The 20,939-nt window shown below is 44.4% G+C and overlaps 1 protein-coding gene and 1 long non-coding RNA gene across 2 annotated transcripts in view; one reads left to right on the forward strand and one right to left on the reverse strand.

The window, feature by feature from the left end:
• LOC309357051 overlaps positions 1–4,045 on the reverse strand; it is a 48,449-nt gene extending 44,404 nt beyond the window's left edge. The window contains exon 1 of the long non-coding RNA XR_014163015.1: positions 3,979–4,045. This is a non-coding gene — a long non-coding RNA (uncharacterized lncRNA). The remainder of the gene's footprint in view (positions 1–3,978) is intronic.
• On the forward strand, positions 1,229–20,646 carry SYNM (synemin). Its single transcript, XM_081888947.1, has 4 exons — positions 1,229–2,146; positions 10,224–10,348; positions 14,227–14,300; positions 16,677–20,646. Exons 1-4 carry the CDS (start codon positions 1,364–1,366, stop codon positions 20,624–20,626), a joined length of 4,932 nt encoding a protein of 1,643 aa, XP_081745073.1. The 5' UTR covers positions 1,229–1,363; the 3' UTR covers positions 20,627–20,646.
• The last annotated feature ends 293 nt before the right edge of the window (positions 20,647–20,939 follow it).

Raw genomic sequence — 20,939 nt, forward strand, 5'->3', positions numbered from 1 at the left:
TTTATACCACAGGTGGAGAACTTCTGGCCCACAGGCCTAATCAGGCCTGGCCTGGGTTCCAATTTGGCCTGCAAAGCGATTACCCCAAAACCACAACCACATCAGTCTACCTATCATCTTCGACCCCAGAAAACAAGAGGCAACATCCCAGTTTGAAGGTCACACTTCAGTTGGCGGCCATTTTTTTCCATCTGGTGCTGAAGTGACTTCAAGGCCATCCATTACAATCTATTGTAGCCTAAGAGCCTAAGAGGATGGCCTGTCTGGAATTTGTCACACGCACACACACACACACACATGAATCTGTAAATCTGTCTGTGCTTGGCTACCCAGAACATAAAATACATGACGTTTCACACACTCTGTCAAACACATGCATGTGGAAAGGTTCCCTAACTTGGCAAGCAAACACACACACACACACACACACCTGAAATACAAGACAAAACTGTATCAATACAGAATGTAGAATTCTACACTGAAATATGGGGCAATCCTGTATTATACAGGACAGATGGCCTACTTCACATATCCTCCAACATTTCTCTCATGAAAGTAATTTTTAAAGAATTTATACCCTGCCTACCTGACTGGGTTGCCCCAATCGCTCTGGGTGGCTCTCAGCATATATAAAAACATAATTAAACATTTCAAAAAACTTCCCAATACAAGGCTGCCTTCAGATGTCTTCTAAAGTTTGTATAGTCATTTATTTCCTTGGCTCAGGGGTCCCAAAAATCCATACCCTCCAACATTTCTCTGATAAAAATATGGATGTCCAATGGAAAAGCAGGACATTCTGGGATCAAATCAGAAACCAGGGTGGCTTCTGTAAATCCAGGACTGTACCTGGAAAATAGGGACACTTGGGAGGGTCTGACTTCAGCCAGGCGAAAACTGGTTGGTATTTGGGGCCTAAGTCATTTAGGCCTAAGTTTAAGCGCTCATGTGAGCACCTCAAAATGGCCTCCCCAACCAAAAGGCTGCCAACGTAGCTGTTTTAGAACACAAATGTTTTCTAAAGCCTACTCCAGCCAGTAGTCTACCTTGTCGCTGCGTTTTGGACAATCTGAAGTTTCCTCAAGTTTCTAGGGAGCACAAAGCAGAGTGAGGTTCTCTGCCCTACTCCGGATGAAGCAGGACTGGAAGGGAATGTGGCCAGCAGGCGCCGCTCTTCGGCCACCTCCGGCTGCCGGCTCTCCCCACCCTCCTTGCCCAGCCTGCCTTCCCTGTCCCGGGCCAAAACCGCAAAGCAGCTGTCGGCGCGCAAAGAGCCAGCGCGCCTTGGAGAGGAGCAGGAGCGCGCCGGAGCAAGGCGGGAGCCGTCCGTGGACCCGAGGCTGATTTGCAAGAGGTGGCGGCCATGCAGCGGGCGGACTGGGACGAGCAGAGCGAGCTGCGGGAGCTCAACTCCCGCCTGTGGCTCTACGTGTCGCGGGTGCGGGCGCTGGAGGAAGAGAACCGGCGCCTGGCGCAGGAGCTGGGCGCGCTCCGCGGGCGGGAGAGGCAGGTTTGCCGCCTGCAGGAGCACGAGGAAGAGGTGGCCGAGCTGCGCCTGCTGGTGAGCGAGCTGAGCCGGGCCAAAGGAGAAGCCGAGCTGGATCGCGACGCCCTGCGCCAAGAGTTGGCCAGCTTGGAGAGGTTGGGCGCGCAGTCGGTGGAGCTGCGACGGCGCCGCTTGGAGCCCGAGCTGGCCGAGCTGCGGCAGCAACTGGAGCGTTTGCGGGCCGACTGCGCCGCCCTGGAGGCGCTGCTGGAGCGCCTGCGGGCCGAGCACGGGCGACTACAGGAGGAGCGGCGGCGGCGTCCCCAGCGCCTGCCGGCCCTGCTGCCTCCGCCGCCGGCCAGGACTTCGACGCGCGCCGTCAGCCGACGGGAGCTGGAGGACAGTTACGCGCTGGTGCTTAGCTGGAGCTGCGAGCAGAGCCTGGAGCGCTACGAGGCCGAGCTGCAGGCGCTGCAGGAGCTGGAAGGGCGCCTCGGCAGGGAGAACCTGCAGAAGCTGCGAGCCCACAACGAGCAGAGCCGACGGCAGCTCGACGAGCTCCATCGCCGCTGCCAGGAGCTGGGCGCGCTGGCGGAGCGCTTGGAACAGGAGCGGCTGGCGCAGCAAGAGCGCCAGGGCGCCGAGCTGGCCGAGTATCAGGTAGGGCAGCGGGAGCTGGACGGAGAGCGGGAGGGCAGAGGCGCCGCAGAACCTCCATGGACCATGGCAGTCTACCTCTGAGTGCCAAACTGCTGGGCACTAAAACCTAAAAGCATCACTTTAAGGCACAGAATGCCTTATGTCAACCGCTTACTCTGTCCTTGTCAGTTAAGTGGTAAATAATTTTTCTTAAATACATAAAGTGAAAAGAAATGCTGGCTGAGTAGCCCCTTGGCTTGATTCAGCAGGGTTCTGCTTGCATTAAGGGCTATTTACTGCTTTGAATCTGCCCTGGTTGGGTTGCCAACTCCCCACCCCCTGGCAGAGCTCCTGCACCTTTATTTGACGAGAGGCATTTATGCTGTGAGTTCAGCTTTCAACTAATGCATGGGATGGTTGGAAGCATTTCACATACTGTACTTTATTGCTCTAGTCTGAACAGAGAGAGAGAGAGCGCCCATCCTTTTCTAAAGACTTCTAAAGAGTTAATGGCAAAGGCTGTCTTAGGTCATAGGTGGGCAGCTTGCAGACCCCAGCCTCAGGAGACCCCCCTCATGCCTCCTCAACCTGCTCCTTTCTTTTATCCTTTTTTCCTGTTTGTTTTATCTGCTTTTATATATAAAAAGTTGTTTTTCCTTTATGTAGTGTCTGGGGGAAAATTAATTGATTTTTATTTATTTTACTTTACCCGGGTTCATGACTTGCCTTCCAGCTGTTGGTGAACAAATTATGCTATGTTTGTATAGCACACTTGAATGAGAAAACGAAGTACTAGCACTTACTTTCCGGAACAGTCGCTGTGATTCAACAGTAGCTGTGTTGTACTGAAAAACTAAGCAAAAAAACTAAGCAAAAAATATATCTGTATAATTTTTTGAGAATAGCTTCATCAAACCCAGTGGGGTAAACCAGCATAGGATTAGGAATTATATTCTTGAGACAGACATGGTAAAAAGCGAGTCTGGGTGGTCTTTATTCCTGTCTAGTTAATCCAGAACGATTCTCTAATTTCCACACCCCCTCATTTTTTTATTCCACTAACCACTGGCATGTGCCCCTCGCCCCAAGCGAATTACTCCCCGAGTGTGGCCACCGATGGAAACCTCAACTAAAACCTGTCAGGGTCTTATCGTTTGTCCCCCTAACTAGCGCTGATGTGTGCGGCTCTCCCCTGTGATGGGAGCAAACCGCACTAGCTGCATCTCCTGCTTCTCACACAGCTGTTGCCGAGGGGGTAAAGGAAATGCTCTTGCCAAGCTCAGAGACATGCTCTTCTGCATTCGTCAAGAATAAAACCCATTTGGCTTATTGTCTGTGCAGGAGCTGCAGTCTCCAAACTTGACAGTAGCTCATCCATCAATAGTCTGTAAAGGCTGGACCCGTAAGCAGGCTTGCATAGGGGTAAGCCCCGCTAAACACCCTGGGATGTAACTACGAGTAAATATGCAAAGAGATGCACTTCAAATCTCCCTGGGCAACTGTTTTATTAAATGTTTAGTTCAAACATGAGGATTTTGTTTAGCACAGCTTATTAAACTCACCTCCAGCCATTTTTTTTTTGTTGGTGTTTTACCTAATTATAATTTATTTATTATTATTACTTGTTGCATTTATATCCCACCTTTTCCTTCAAGGAACTCAAGGTGGAATATTTGGTTTTCCCCTCCTCATTTAATACCCACAACAACCCTGTGAGGTAGGAAAGGCTAAGAGGCAGTGACTGGCGAAGTCCACCCAGAGAGCTTCATGGCTGAGTGGGGATTTGAACCCTCTATTCCCAGGTCCTAGTCTGATACTCTAACCACTACTCCACTCTGTCTCTCTATAATTACCAGGTTCTGTGGTGCTATTGTCTTCTTGCCTGGGTCTCCTTTAGCTTTAGCGATGCCATAGTTTCAGATGCTCCCATAGGAGTCCCACAGTTGATATTTCTAGGAAGACATTTAAAAAAAAAACCTCCCTTGAGCCATCTTAAAAAATATGACACTTGCAACTTGCCTTCTGGATTCCCTTAGCCCTTGCCACTCTGTGGGTGGTTGCACCTGTCACCCTCTCCTTGCTACAAACTTGGGCGCCCACTTTCAAGGAGTGGTGATGGGATCAAGTTTAGCTAGGGAATATTCCCTCGTTATGGACTCCCCTTCCTTGGAGGTTTTTATGCAGAGGTTGGATGGCAACCTGCCATGAATGCTTAGTAGAAATTCCTGCATTGCAGGGGGTTGGACTAGATTACCCTCGGGATCCCTTTCAACTCTGAGATTCTACGATCCCACTTTTCCCAGTGGTAAAACAAAAGCAAAAGGATTCAGTTTCTATTTGGCTTCCAGAGTCCCCAGTACAGGACACTGCGTTCCCTCTGGAGGGGCTGAGTCGCACCCCTTTTCACACCTCACATGACTAAAGGTGCTTAGAATAGCACGGCTGGGTACTAAGTTTCATTTACCAGCAGGCTGCGATTTTGGCGACAATGAAAATATGGGGAGTGGCAGGACAAAATGGCTGCCTGGTGTGTGGGGGGTGGGAGAAGGTGTCAGTTGTTTGTGACATGGAGAGTCAGAGTGGCTGGGGCAACCCAGTCAGATTGGTGGGGTACAAATAATAACATTATTATAATATTATAGTGTTGGAGCTTGGTGCACGTTTGTAGCAGCAGAGTGCAGAAACAGTCTGAGGTAGTGGCTGGTTGAAAGACTAGAGAAACATTATTCATGAGGTCTGAACTGGCGGTAACTGACCAGGCATGAAAATCGGAGTTGAAAGCGATAACCCAATGAAGTTGTCGACCCAGTGTGCTACAGCTGTGAAAAATTCATGCTAGGGATTGTTAGGAAAGGAATTGAAAATAAAACTGCTGATACCATAATGCCATTATACAAATCACTGGTGCCACCGCATTTGGAATAATGTTTGCTGGTCTGGTCCCCTCATCTCAAAAAAGATATTGTAGAGTTGGAAAAGGATCAGAAAGGGATAACTGAAATGATCAACAGGATGACGCTCCTCCATTATGAGGAAAGGTTGCAGCATTTGGGACTTTCTAGTTTAGAGAAAAGGGAAGTAAGAGGTGTTGTGATAGAGAAAAGGGAAGTAAGAGGTGTTGTGATAGAAGTTTATGAAATTATGCCTGAAGCAGAGAGAGTGGAGAGATAGAGGTTTCTCGTGTAACACTAGAACTTGTGGAGATCCAATGAGGTTGAATGTTGTAGGATTTAGGAAAGTGGTACCTTGGTTGCCGAACTTAATCCGTTCTGGGAGTCCTTTCGACTCCCAGAATGGTTCGAAAACCAAGGCTTGGCTTCCGATTGGCTACAGGAGCTTCCTGCACTCAATCGGAAGCCATGGAAGCCGCAACGGACATTTGGCTTCCCAAAAACATTTGCAAACCAGAACACTCACTTCTGGGTTTGCAGTGTTCAGGAGCCAAAACGTCCAAGTACCAAGGCATTCGTCAACCAAGGTATGACTGTACTTAGTTGTGCAGTACACAGTTAAACTATGGAACTTGCTCCCACCAGAGGCTGTTGAATGGCTTTAAGAGAGAACTGGACAAATTCATGACCATCGTTGGCTACTGGCCAGGAGGGCTGTGCTCTACCTCCACAGTCAGAGGCAGTAATACTTTGGAATAGCAGTTGGTTGAAACTGCAGGAGGAAAAAGGGCCCTTGTGCTTGAGTCCTGCTTGCGGGTTTCTCACAGGCACCTGGAATTAACGTGCCATTGGCCTGATCCTTCAGGCTCTTCTTAGATTCTTCCTGGCAAACAAAGCCATTCTGAGTACAAGTTTATGTGTGGCCATCTTGGAGTCAGGAGGTTAACTCTGAAGAAGGCCCAATGCTAACACTAGCCAAAGCAGCAGCAGCGAAATGAGTGTTATGACACCTCCACCACTGTATGGAAATGTAGGGCAGCTGGGTGTGATGGTAATGCTTGTGGGATACTATTTGCAAATGTCTGTCTACAAAACCACAATTGCAGCCACCTTGTGGGGAGCTTAATAGCTATGGTGGTTGTTTGTTGCTGCACCTCAGGAGGGTCACTCTGGTTCATACCTGCACTTCTCTTGATTTCTTTACACCTGATGTAGAGAATGTGCAAACTGCTAAAGGTGACCTGACACCCATTTAAATGTACTGCACTTTAGGTGGCCTGAAAGCCTTTGAAACAATGGCATGATAAAAATCAAAATCTCAGATCTTTGGTTCAGGCCAAATATGAATTTATTTGGAAAGGCATGTAATTTCCCCTCGTTGTCTTTATTACTTCCTGATCTCCCCTTCATCCAGCTGTACTGTAAACTCTTCTGTTTACACTGTTCCTGTGTGGTGATTCTGTTTGCCCATTGACCCGGCAATTTCCTTCATCCCCATCTTCCAGTGCTGTTTTTCTGATTTTGATGATACCACCACTTGATATTGTCCTTTGCATCCTTTAACTTGTATGTAATTCAATAAAAGTAAAATAATAATTTCAAAAGGCGTGAAAAGAGCCATGCTGAATTCAAGCAAATGCCTACTTAGTCCGCCATCTTTTTTTCTGCCATGACCAACCATTTTCCTCTAGAAAGTTACCAGGGAGTGACTGCTGCTTCCCAGTAGCTGGCATTCAAAGGCAGAGTGTGTCTGATATCAGAGGCAGCACGTAGCTTTTATCCTCCATGGATTCGTCTCACTGTGCTTTTAAAGATATCTGAATTGGCGGCCATCTTGTGATAGCAAATTTCAGTAGAACCATGTGCTGCATGAAGGAATGCTTCACGGGCAGGCGGGACTTTTCCAGGGGCGCTGATCCGACAGGCTCTTCTTATGTCCTTAAGCAGTCTTTGTTCTGGTGCCACTTCTGAGTAACCCACTTTATCGAGGGTGGAAAAAAGTCTTGAAATAAGTGGGTTTTTGTTTTGTTTTGGTAGAGTTAGAACAGTAAATGTAGCCATAGTAGACTGTGAAAGTTAACGAAAGCCATTCATCCAGCCCGCATATCTTTCCCTCTGTTTCCTGTCTGTAACCATTTCTTTTGTTCCCGAACAGCCGTTTTATTTGCACGCTGGTAGATTTCTGTTGTCTGTGCTTATCTCATTAACAGCTGCGTTGTGAGCAGAGCCATTGGAGATTATGGGGATATTGTATATTGTGAAGGGGCAGGATTTTGTGTGCCTGGATTTTCAAAATGCCACTTGTGTGTGCCATCTGCTGAGGTTGCAAATTGTTACACAACCAAACTTTCAGTATGTAAAACGTGACAGTAGCTCAGTGGTTAAGCATAATGGTTAACCATGGTTAATACCAGGGGTAGCCAACGTGGTGCTTTCTATGGGTTGTTAGACTCAAGCTCCCATCATCCTTGGCCATTGGCCATGCTAGGTAGGGTTGGTGGGAGCTGGAATCCAAAACAGCTAGAGAGCACCATGTTGACTATTCCTGATTAATGCTCAGGCCTGGTTTCAATGTCACAATAAACCATAGTTAATACAAACTATGGCTTAATGTAAGTGTGCGGTGTGCCAGTGCGTATTGATCAAGTTGCAGGTGCTTCATTCCTCTCTTGCTCCTGCTGCTGCAAGGAAAGAAGGCATGGTCTGGCTAATCTGAACCCAAGCTCATGGTTTGCTTCTTGCTAAAGAAACCATGAGCAGGAACTAAAGTTTATTCTCTGATACTGATTGTGGTTTGTTGGGGGGAAGCTTTCCCCAAAGTCCTGGCTTTCCCCAAATAGTCCTGGGATCTATACAGTGGTACCTCGGGTTAAGTACTTAATTCGTTCCGGAGGTCCGTACTTAACCTGAAACTGTTCTTAACCTGAAGCACCACTTTAGCTAATGGGGCCTCCTGCTGCTTCCGCGCCACCGGAGCACGATTTCTGTTCTCATCCTGAAGCAAAGTTCTTAACCTGAAGCACTATTTCTGGGTTAGCAGAGTCTGTAACCTATGTATGTAACCCTAGGTACCACTGTAGTTTGTTAAGGATGCTATTAGGGGTCTCCTAACAGTTTTCTGAACTCTTACCAAACTACAGTACCCAGGATTCTTTGGGGGAACCATGGCTATTTAAAGTGGTATGATCCTGCATTGAATGTGTAGGGGCCACTGTTGTTTATTTTGCCTGGCATCTGCTCTCATCAGCTGGGGTTCTTTCCAGAACCCGCTGTTTAAGACACTTTACCTGGAGGTGCCAGGGATTGAACCTGAGCTTTACCACTGAGCCATGAGCACCTTTCAACCTAATGGAACTTGCAGGGTTATCTTTCAGACAAATGGGAAACTGCCTGCTCAAAAATAACCTAGGAACTATTTATATTAACACTGTTACATGCTTCCTCCCCACCCAGTATTCCCTGTGCAGAGTGACATTCCAGGGACGGGACAGCCTGGCATTTAGTTTCCTTTAGATGAGCAATCACAGAGAACCGTCTAGAGAAAGGTCCTGCACTCTCAAAGGCACCAACTCACAGCCCTCTCTCTCACCTTCCGCTTCCAACTTTCTCTTCCAAACTTCCAATCTAACACACAAACTGTTGTATCTTTAATTTTGCACTGTTTTCTCCCCTGGAGTCAACTGGGCAATTACTATGTTAGGCCTGGTTCCCAGATCTGTTCAGTGGTGTTTCAAAGGAGATGGGTACTGCATCTTGTAAAATTAGCATTTTAACACAGATCTATCACAATGAATTAGTGCATTAATTCCCATCTAGCCAAGCAGCAGGAGACAAGTGTTTCCCCTTCACTAAGCTGTGTGTGTGTGTTACTTCTGAGTGACTATAGAATTAATTAAGTAAACTGACTGGGGGATCCAATCCAAAGCCTTTGGAATCAATTCCTTCTTCAGGAGCAGTACTTGAATAACGCTTCTCAGGTCGGTCTGAGTAGTTTGCAGACTCGGTTGAGAACTGTTATTTCAAATAGCTGCAGAAGAAGGACTTATTCCAAAATGTGTTGAACCTAACCATCTTTTTTACCTGCATACCTAAAGCTCTTCTCCCTTTTTCTTCCTGTCGCTGCTTTTCCATTTGTTTTCCCAATTTTGTGTGTCAGCCAAACCATAGTTGGCATAAGCCATGGCTTGCAAAGCTACTATTTTTCCTCTTGCTTTGCAGGATAGGCTGCCAATCTGCTAGCAGGCTAAGTCAATCCTAACACAGAAGTCCCTATACTGCTCTGGATCAGGTTACCTGAGAAACTGCCTTACTCCTTATATTTTCCCAGGAGACCACTGTGGTCTGTGGGAGAGCTTCACCTGCAAGTTCCAAAGATCTCAGAAGCCTACTCAGCAGTAGCCACAATTCTATGATAGGTTGTCAGGTCATGTGTTGGAGCTCAGAGCAGGGCTTTTACTGTGGCTGCCCCTGTTCCTGTCAATATACAACAGGTGCCTCCTTGCTACACCTTCTAGAAACAACTGGAGACCATAGGCTTTCCCAGCTGGATAAATGATAATAATAATAATATTTTTTTATTTATACCCCGCCCTCCCCAGCCAAGACCAGGCTCAGGGCAGCTGTGCGTGAGTAGGTGAGGTATTGGGAGCTCAGAGCCGCAGCGTATGAACGCACCGCCATATTGGAACGGAACCAAATGGCTCCTTACCACAATTGTCCACTTGTTAGGCTTGACTTATTTTCAAAGTATTTGTTGTTTTTGTGTTTTTAACTGCCTCCTATGTAAATTGCCTTGAGAAGGTGATTTAGAAGGCAATTAATAAATAAATGATGATAATATTATAATAATAGAAGCATAGTGGAGTTTGTGTAGGGAACCCATTGCAATAGTGCCCAGAAACATTATTTAAAAGATAGAGAAGATCCAGGAATAGTCACAGCAGTATGTCCTAAATGTTGTGATGATAAATGACCCATCTTCACTCAATGTTGCCTCCAGAAAACAAGTGTTTCTGTGCTGGTGGAACTCTTTGGGGGAGATTTCAAGGGGGAAATCACCTTCCCTGGAGCTCTTAACTCAGACAAAATCCCCATCCATCTTTTCCTATTAGGTTTTTTGTCTCTGAAATTGCGCCATTGCCAGGGTTTTAGTTAGCTGACCTGTGAGCTCACTCAAGTTAACAATTTATATTCATGTTTCGCTTTAGGTGATCATTGAAGCCTTGGAAGAAGAAAAGCATTTCCTAACCATGTCTATCGCAGAGTACCTAAAGGACTACCATGAACTTTTGCAGGTGAAAGCTGGTCTCAGCCTTGAAATTGAAACTTACAGGTAAGGATCATAAAAGTGACCGATGGTGCTCTTAAGAGACACTTGAAATTCCTCTTATGCTGCAGTGGACATTTAAGTTCAGTTGCAACCTCATTTCATATAAAGCAAAAATTTGGGGCAAGTTTGAATGTCTCCGCTTGAATGGAACATCTGAGAAATTTAGAGACAAGCAAGACAAAGAAATGTTGATAAGTAGTAAAATCTGTTACTGTAGGGTGTGCTTGCACACACACACATACTTAACTTGGAGATGACTAGTGATGTGAGGTGAGAATATTCTTCGAAAGATTATTCTTGAGAATTTAACATCGCTAGAGAAGACAAACCAGTGCTCAAAACCAGTTCAGGAACAGTGTGGGAACAAACTTACTCCAGATAAGGCAGAGATTTCAGCATATTCAGTCTATTTGGATTGACTTGGTATAATTCTCTGGAAATCTTCATTCGGCTAGATGGCAAATAGAGCACTTGTTGTCAGCAGCAGGGTATGTGTGTGTTCTTTGATGCTGAAGCCATGGAGTCTGCATCTGGTCACGATCTTTAAGATGGAGTGGGAAAAAGAAGATGGTGGATTTGAAATAACAAGTCAATTTATGATGTGGGTTCTAATCCAAGCAGACACGGACTTTGCTTTTGGACAAGACGCTCCAGCTGAGACAGGAAAATGAATCTGTAAAATACTATACTATTTCAACTATTTCTGTCCAGGATTGATTAAAAGGCTGCCCACATGCCCACCTGTTTTATATATAATGTTACTTGGTTTAAAAAAATAAGATAAAAGTCACAAGAACATGAAATAATGAGGTTTTCAGTCAGGATTGGTATTGCCAATCAGTTTTGGAATGCTGGATTTTGTGTGAAGTTTTTCTGCTCTTTCTACTGAGAGAGAATTTTCCAGAAGTTAATTTATCATCGGTTAGGATGCCAGCCCTGCTCATAAGTGGGTTTTTTTTTAGCAGTAATAGATCACTTTCAGTTTTCTTCCTTGCTCCCCGCCCCTCCCTCTGCTGGTATCCATCACCAGCTCTGCGAACACAGATGAAAATTTTATAAATCCGTATGAAGGAGCCTCTGGTTCCTTGGAAGCCGAAATACAGTAAAATCCTTCCATGTTTTACCAAAAGGAAGAATCCTAATACCAGTATTTTTAAAAGTTGTTTTGTTTTTTTGGTAAAGGCGAGTGAGGAGTGACAGTACTGATTTTGTTTTTCTCTTTTTAAATTCAGTGCAAATGTCATAGGAACACTGGAAGTTGCCTTTCATTAAGTCAGACCATTGGGTCCTATGCTGAATAGCTGTGGCTCTCCAGCGTTTAAGGCAGGGGTTTCTTCCAAGCTTTACCTGGCAATGCTGAGAGACTGTGTGAGCCAGTCTCTCTCCCCTGCCTCATTTAATCCACACAACAGCCCTGTAAGGTAGGTTAGACTGGGAGGGAGAGAGAGACTGGCTCACATTCACCCAGAGTGGGGATTTGAACCCTGGTCTCTTCTCTCAGATGCTAGTCCAACAGTCTAACCACTATGCCACACTGGCTCTTGTAAGTTCTGTCCATGATTGAAGGAATTACTTCACAACCTGCCTCTCTGCAGCTGGTTTACTTGGCATTCCACCCCCCGATTCTGGGTATGTTTGTAACCAATGGTGACTGCATAGGGAAAAGATGACGGCAAAATTTAGAAAGAATGAGCCACTGTCCCATTCCCCCCCCCCTCTCCTTTTTTTAAAGGTCTTCTAAGTAGGGTTTGCTTGTATTGTGATGCACAGCTTGTTTTCAGCAGCACTGCTCTGGGTTCCAGCTGACTGCTGTGTGTTGCTGCTGCTGCTGCCGCTGCTGCCCTTTGCCATATACAGTGCATTGCTTGGAACTTATTTTTAGTGACTTCATTCGTTGCTCCAGCAACTGAGCAAACTGTTGTTTTATCAGCGGCCAAAAATCCTTACTCAAACTTCCCGCATTCCTAATTTCCATCATCACAGTTAACACTTTCAGGGAACTTCATCCTGTAAGGGGCTGGAAGAGATAATTTAATCCTTCCTGGAGGACTGTGTGTATTTCTTGTAGTCTGCGGGAGGGGCTTTAATTTGGCATTTCTGCATCCTGGGAGAACAATATGTTATAGACTATTCACTGCAAAAAGCCACAGAGCAAAAGGTTTGCAAAATGTGCAAAATTCAGGTTTGCCAAAGGTGCTTATGCCAAAGCTAGATGATGATGGTGATAATTGGAAACTACTAGCAAGCCTCCGTTGTGTATTTTTAAACATAGGAAGCCAGATCAGACTGAATCAGACCTTTGGTTCACCTAGGTCAGGACTGTCTATACTAATTGGCAGGGGACATTCCCAGCCCCACCTGGTCAGGCTAGGGATTGAAACTGGGATCTATTGCATACAAAGCAGATTCTTTACCACTGACCTATAGCCCTCCCTAGGGGTGCCAATTTGAACAAAATATTGAAGGGCCCAGGTCAGCCCCTCCCCACGTAATCAATCACATGACTTGGTGCATGCACGCACACCATTTAAATGGCAATGCCCATCAACTTTGGGGACCCCCAGAGCCCTCAAATATTTTACTGGGGGAGCCAAAAGGTGCTCCTTCACATATGCCAGCCCATCCTTACCTTGGCAGCAGGTGCTAGTGTGAGAGGATCTCCATTCTCTGACTTTTCTAGCTATTGTCTTACTTGGGATTGTAAAACCAGCAGTGAATGATTCATACGTGTGGTTCTTCATTAGGCTGATAGTTTTTAAATTGAAAAAGCTAGTCAAATATCTAGTCCTCATGTTTTTAGAGATCACTTTGTGATGACAAGGACTCCTTGGTAGAATGTTCAGTGTGCTGAGTGAATTCCCTGCTTTCCGTCACAGTAAGTGGTTTTAACTCTAAATCTAAAGTTCATGGTATTAAATGTCATCATTGTTAACTATTTCACAGTGAGTATGTGTTAATACATTTTATTAAATTTCTTTCTAAAAGGAAAATATTCCATAACAAGTATGTAATTTCACACAACTGTTTCATAGTTGTATTAAAACATACAGTTAACTGCTTCCTATATCTTAAAATGCCAAGTATAATCAAAGAAACAGTTTGATTGAAGCATGCATTCCGAAAGACTGCAAACTGTTTCCAGCAACTAGATATATAATCTTATTTATCCTTTAACTTCTTTCTTGATACCTCGCCAGATACGTCAATTTCAGCATAACCGCAACTATCCATCTGCAATTTACCCACTTAGCTGTGCTTGACCCCTCCACTCCCTTCCATTTAACTAGCTATTAAATTGATTACAAGTTTGTGAAGTTCCGTAGCTATGTTACCTCTTTATGTAACCTAGAAGGAAAAATAATTTGACTTACTGGCATGGCTATTGATGTTGTTGTTGCACAATGTTTTTGGGTGGTTCTTTTTTAAAAAAATTACAAAATGCTATCTAGGAGGTAGAATTTTTAGCTATCACACTCTTCCAGATGAGCCATTTACAGAGTTGAAGTGGTCATCTTGTTATCTGTTCGAAACATTTAGCAGAGTTGAAACCAAAAGTGTGTTCCAGCAGAGTATTAAAGTGGCAGCTTAAATGAACTCTGTGTTTAAAGTCAGCTGTTCAAGAATTTCCACAGGTCTTAGTTCTAGTTTTCAGAAGAATATATTGCGACGGCATAAACAGAATCGGCTCTGGGCAGGTTTGTGTGCAAGAGAGGAGGGGAAAGGAGGAGGTAGGAGTCACAGAACTCTTCTGGTCTCCTTAGAATGATTAGAAGATCAGGAATGTGAAATGTCCGTACTGGGCCAGGGTCCATATGAAATTGATTGATCATATGAAATGCCAACTCCTTTACTCTTCTAATACTTGCTTTTGTGCATTACAGAACTTTACTAGAAGGAGAGAGCAGTCAATGGATTCTTATGTGGGATGAAGAGCATGGCAGGAAATTACCACAAGGTATGAATTGCAGACGTGCATGTGTGCATTTCAGAGTAAGGGGTGGAAGTGACATGTCGGCATCATCACTAGTAATTCCGCACATCCTTGTTTCAACAGAGGGGGAGCTCTTGCTTCTAGTTCTGTGAAGGTTTATATAATTACGTATGGTGCAAGGAGAAAGTGGATAGAGAAATTTCCCTCTCTCTTTCATAACACTAGAACTTGGGATGGCCCGGTAACATTGGCTGCCAAAGAGGGCAGCCCAAATCAAGCATGTATTTCACACAATAAGAACGTAAGAATCACCCTGCTGGGTCGGACCAAAGGCCCATCTGGTCCAGCATCCTGTTCTCCCAGTGGGAAGCCAATAATAAGAACCTGACTGCAGGTTGCGGAAGGCTCCAGTAGCCAGAGCCAATGAGATGCAGAGCCAATAGATTCTAGTTTTGTTCCCATCTTCTTCCTTACTGAGTTGTATAATGGCAGCGCTGAGACTAAGGAAAAGGAAGGTAACAGCGGCGCTGCTCCCTAGACTAGTCGGAAGAAAAAAGGCAGTGAGGAGGCTGGGGTCAGAATGATGTTGGTGGGGCAGTGCGCCACTTGCTCAAATGAACCGGCCTCCACTGAGTAGCTCATATGGATAGAAAAGCCCCCCCCCCCCACTTCAGAAAATATATGTCAGTACGAGAAAGGCCAGGAGGATCCATGCAACTTGGAGAGTGGGGCGATACATGCATAGCTCTGTAGCTCCTTTTGGTAACATGAAGAGGTCTTGGGAAGAAAGGTTCAGGGACAAGGAGCAGCAATTTGAGGGAGCAGAAGTCCTCCAGAGATTGTAGTGGAGCTGGGGTAGATTGAGAGTTAACATCAGATAAACATCAAAGAAATAAGGGGGAGGTTGTTGTCGTTTAGTCGTGTCCGACTCTTTGTGACCCCATGGACCAGAGCACGCCAGGCACTCCTGTCTTCCACTGCTTCCCACAATTTGGTCAGACTCAAGTTGGTAGCTTCAAGAACACTGTCCAACCATCTCGTCCTCTGTCGTCCCCTTCTCCTTGTGTCCTCCATCTTTCCCAACATCAGGGTCTTTTCCAGGGAGTCTTCTCTTTTCATGAGGTGGCCAAAGTACTGGAGCCGCAGCTTCAGGATCTGTCCTTCCAGTGAACACTCAGGGCTGATTTCCTTAATAATGGATAGGTTTGAACTTCTTGCAGTCCGTAGGACTCTCAAGAGTCTCCTCCAGCACCATAATTCAAAAGCATCAATTCTTCGGTGATCAGCCTTCTTTAATCAATAATTATAAATCAATAATTATAAAGAATCAATAATTATAAATCACAATCAATTCCCTCCATTTTGAATGTTGAGGCACAAATGCCATACCAAAATGACCAAGGGGAACCCTTATGAAGAAGGGTTACGGTATTGGTGACTTTTTAGTTTAGAGAAAAGGTGTGAAAGAGGTTACATAATAAAAGGTATTGTGTGGAATGCACTTCTGAAAGAGGCAGCGATAATAGAATTGTAGAGTTGGAAGGGATCCTAAGGGTCATCTAATCAAATCCCCTGAAGTGCACGGTAGCCACCATCTTGAATGGCTTTAAAAGAGGATTAGACTAATTCATGGAGGACAAGGCTATCAATGGCAGTATGTTTCTGGCAGTATGCTTCTGAATCTCAGTTGCTAGAAATCACAGGTAGAGAGAATGCTAGTGCCCTCAAGTGATGTTTACAGGTTCCCCAGGGCTGTTTGGGTGGGCACAGTGAGAGTGGAGTGCTGGACTAGATAGGTTGCTACTCTGCTCTAGCAGGACTATTCTTACGTTCTTAGCCAAAATAGGGCCATCCATGGCCAAGAGGGAAGCATCATTGGAAGCCCCAAGGTTCGCAGGTGTACAAAATATCAGTGTGGCATACACATAGCTCTGGTCTTAACTAATGGATTTTAGCGCCCACTGTGAAAAGAATTGGAAATGTGTGTTTAGGATTAGCCATTAGTAGCACATAATACTAGGGCTCCCTAGCTGAGTGGTGTTAATAATTAAGAACTGAATGTTTCTCATGGAATTTCATCCTGTTTGCACACAAATATCGCTTGTTGCCCTGCAGGTGCAAATCTCATTTACTTTGATGGTCAATGTGTTAGGGACCTTGTGATGAAATGTACAGAAATTAAACCTCCTAGGATTATGAAGTTGTCCACATTTATCATCTGTGTTTTGAAAAGATAAGCAGGAATGGATGGTTTGACTGCAAAGCAGCACCCATTTTTCTTAGATGTGTTAATGCTATGCTGTAATTAAATTTTTGCCAGTTGTGTGTAGCTGTGTTTGAACACTACTTAAGTATACTATGTTAACAGCCATGATTTTCATTTGTTTTATCTATCGGCAGGTGTCCGGAACAAGCTTTATGAGTACAGCAACCGCCACTCAGCTTATCAACAGGCAAAAGGAAGGAGAACTTTTCCTGCAATCCAGAATGTTGACACAAGATATAAATCCCCTGTAACAAATATTAGCAGCTCTGCAGTTTATTCATCTCAAACAAAAACTGGTGGAATGCAGACAGTGACTCCTGGGAGACCATTAAGAAGAGATGTCTTCAGGACAGAACACCGCCCTTCTGCAGCCATCACAAAGGACACAACTCAAAAGAGAACTATGACGGAACAGAGAGAGATTCGAACATTTACCCCACCTTATCTTATTAGCCAGGGGAAAGAAGCTCAACAAAGAACATTTCCTGAAAGGCAAAAAACCGAAGCTGGGAGTACTGTGTCTTTTTTGAAAGAATCAACAACTATTCAGAAAGGCACAAGAAGTCCAAATATTTCTGAAAATGCAAGAGCGAAAGTGGGTATTCCTACTATGTTTCCATCTTCTGGGCTAAGTTCTAGTTCTAAAGAAACTAAATATGAGAGAAACATAGAAGGAACTCAAACTAGAGTGAGTGAACAGATCAAAGACAGCAAGCCAGTGAAAGAGGAAAAAACTGCTTTGCTGGAAGAAAGAGAGAGAAACGAAAGATGGCCCAAGGAAAAGATAGACTCTGCCACTGTGAAGACCGACAAGAAATCCATCAATGTTAGCTTTGAAAAGAAGACTGAAATTAAGGAAGGCATCAATGAAGAAAAGCAGACAGTGGAAGGATCTACCATGAAGGATACCATGAGGGGAAGCGGGCTTTTGGGAGATAAAGCACCCAAGCCCGGAAGCTATGTAAGATGGGAAGAAAGGATTAGAGTGGATACACCAGGGAAGAATCTTCCAACAGATACAAGGATGGAAGAAAGCCATTCATTTCAAAGGGAGAAAAATGTGAGCATGGCAACACAAAGTAAAGAAGGTGCCGAGATCCCTATCCCATCAGAAGTGTATACTCACAGCCAAGTATTGAAAGACAATAGCGTAGAAAGAACATTACAAGACTTGAAGCCTTCTGTTGGGAAACAGAAGGAGGACACCACATTTAAACTTGTCAAAGAATCTAACCAAGATGAAAAAGGAAGCTCCAAAATAGACACCTTACTTGAAGAAAGTATAGCAGAAACCATTGTTTCTGACATTCTTAAAGGGTTTGTGCAGAAACCTTCTGATGGTGGAGATTCCTCTGATTTCAAAGTCATCTCCATTGAAAAGAAAGACATTTCAGAGAATGGAAAAGTGAAGACTGAGATCAATATACAGTCTACAGTTCAAGATGAATTGCACATTTCTGATGAGTTTGACTTGGGCACTTCCTTAGAGAAAGATGTTAAAAAAGTTCTGGGAGACATTAAGGGAATTCCAGATGAAAGTGTAATAGAAGATCTTGTGAAAGGAAAGGGGGGCAAAGGCAAGAGGACTGTTAAAGTTGAAATAGTTGAGGAGCCAATGGAATCTACAGCTGAAATGGAGTTTTCAACACCGTTTGAAGTAGAGGAAGTAGAAGATACATTGCCTGATATGGCCAGGCATCTATACCATGGGGATGAAGAAAGAGCTACCACAAGTACTATCAAAGATGTGAAGCAGAAGCAACCCAGTGTGATCGTGTCTCATGTGGAAGAAGTATCTGAGGGGGATGATGTAGTTGATGAAGAAAAGTATTTTGTGTCTACTCCAGAGGAGCGCCCCTTGAGTGAAGAAGAAGCCTCATTATATGGTCAAATCCATATCGAAGAAGAATCAACAGTTAAGTATTCCTGGCAAGATCAATTCTTGCAGGGATCTCAAACAAAGATAAATGAAGGTATGGGCTCCCCAGAACTGATTTACCAAGTGATGGGGGGAGGGACAGCTGCCTACATTTCAAAGGAGGAGGTTCCAAAGGAGCAAGTGGCTCATGCCGAATCCATTGTTATTGAGAAAGAGATTAAAATCCCACAAAAATTTCAGGAGTCCATAAAGGATCTCTTTTCTCAGGAGTCAAAGGACCCAAAGCTTCAGTTGAAAGAGGCGCTAGAAAAGCTTGATCACACCCTTCCAGAAAGTGTGAAACAGGAGCTGTCTGCATTAACGGAAGAGGGCCAAGCTGATGCTAGCACTCTAGAAGTGGATATTAAAAAAACAGAGGACACAAAAAAGGGGGGGTTGGTTACTATAGTCGCAGAAGTCAATCTGTCCCAGGTGCTCAACCCTGACCAGTTAAATGCAGAACTTTTGGGCAAGATGAAGTTGCCAACACAGTTACCAAGTGACGATGATTTTGATGACCGCCAAAAGCAAGAGTCAGAAAGCTACAGTGGTGGTAGAAAGAATGTTGACATAGATGTTTCTTCCACACCTTGGACTATAGAAGAGATTTCTGGCTCTAGCAAACTAAGCAGCAGTGATGCCAGGGAATATCATACGAACGAGCAAGTTATCCACCAGGTCCCAGTTTTCAAAAGTATGGAAATTAATAGAGGAGGAGGAGAATATTCTTCACAAGGGTCATTTGACGTTAACAGACATTTTCAGCAAATTGTAGTTGGTCCAACAGAAATTCACAGAACTGAGCAGGTTTTATATGAAGGCCCTATTTCTGAAACTTTGGAGTTTGGTTCAGGTGGCTTTCAGACTGGAGCATCTGCAGATATCAGTCAGTCCACAAAGGAATTCAATCTTGGCTCTAAAGAAATTCAGACCACAGAAAAAATAATTTATAGAGGGCCTGTTCATAAAACCATGGAAATGAGTGGCCCTGAAAGTCCTACGCAGGCGCAGTTTTCTACCGAAATTAGGTCCTCCAAGCACATTACTTTGGGTTCAAATCAAATTATTGAAGAAACTGTTTTTGAGGGGCCAGCTTCAGACTTATCATCAAACAGCAGCAGTGAGGCTGTTTCTCAGACAAAAGGGCCAGTAGAAAGCAGCAGTTTGATAAGGCACATTCGCATAGATCCCAAACAAGTACACACTGAACAAGTTGTATATGAAGAGCCCCTTTCAGGATTTGTGGAGCTTAGTAGCTCCACTGGAGGCCATTCTGTGACTGAACAGACAGTGAGACATATTCGTCTAGGGCAAAAAGACACCCATATATCTGACCAAACTATATATGATGAATCTCTCCTCAAAGCAACTGAATTTGGTGGCTCTCCAGACAAACATTTCAAGGAGGGGATGATAGATACCAATACCACTGTTCGGCACATCAAATTAAGTCCAAAACCATTTGTAACAACTGAGGAAATTGTTTTTAAGGTGCCCACTTCCGAACAGCACCTAGAGTTTAGTGAAATGGGACAGACATTTTCTTCTGAAGGATTAGTAACACACATTAAATTAGGGCAAAAGGAAGTTCTGAGCAGTGAGCATGTTGTTTACCAAGGTTCTCTTTCAGAATCTTCAGGGATCAGTTCTCCTGGGGAAGACATTTGGGAAGAAGGAGGTTCCATGGAGGTCAATAGATCAATGAGGCACATCAGACTCAGCCCTGCTGAAACTCATGCTGAACAGATTATATTTCATGGCCCTATTTCTGAAACAGTGAGGGTCGGTACTGCAGAACTATCCCCAACAGATGGGCCCTCAGAAAGCAGCAAATCTCTTGGGCATATAAAGATAGGACCCAAGGAAAAGTCTTTTACCTTTCAGATGGATGTAACCAATGTGGAAGGGGGAAGGCAAGATGCTACCATTCTCGTACCGAACAGGAAAAAAGCAGCTGCCTCACAGCTGGAGGGCACCATGAAAGATGACCAGAAGGACACAGATAGTGAACAAAGATTAGAGGAGTCAACATTCGATCAGACTGTTCAACTTCAAAGGATGGTAGACCAAAGATCCGTGATTTCTGATGAGAAGAAAACGGCTGTGCTTTATCTGAATGAGAAGGAGGAGGAGGAGGAAGAAGAAGACGATGGACCTTGGTTCTGAAAAGAATATTGTCAACGTTTTTTTAAAAATCTAGGAGCTTGATTGCCAATTATATATAGCTGACTTTAAAAGGGGGGGACTCCCCTTAACTTAGCCATTAACCATGAAGTTATATAAGAGTATTTTTTAAAGCAGGATCTTTTGAATGCACATGTGTTCACATGTTACAACACTAGGTCTGCTTTTGCCAATGCCATTGGGTCTGAAAGCATGTCCTGAGTCAGAGTATTTGACTCTACAGGAAAACCATCAACCTCATTTAAGTCTAGAAAGCTGTGATACTATAGCAGCTTTAAAAAGTATTCAAGAACCC

Source organism: Podarcis melisellensis, assembly GCF_964234715.1.
Source record: "Podarcis melisellensis genome assembly, chromosome: 14".
Lineage (NCBI taxonomy): Eukaryota > Metazoa > Chordata > Lepidosauria > Squamata > Lacertidae > Podarcis > Podarcis melisellensis.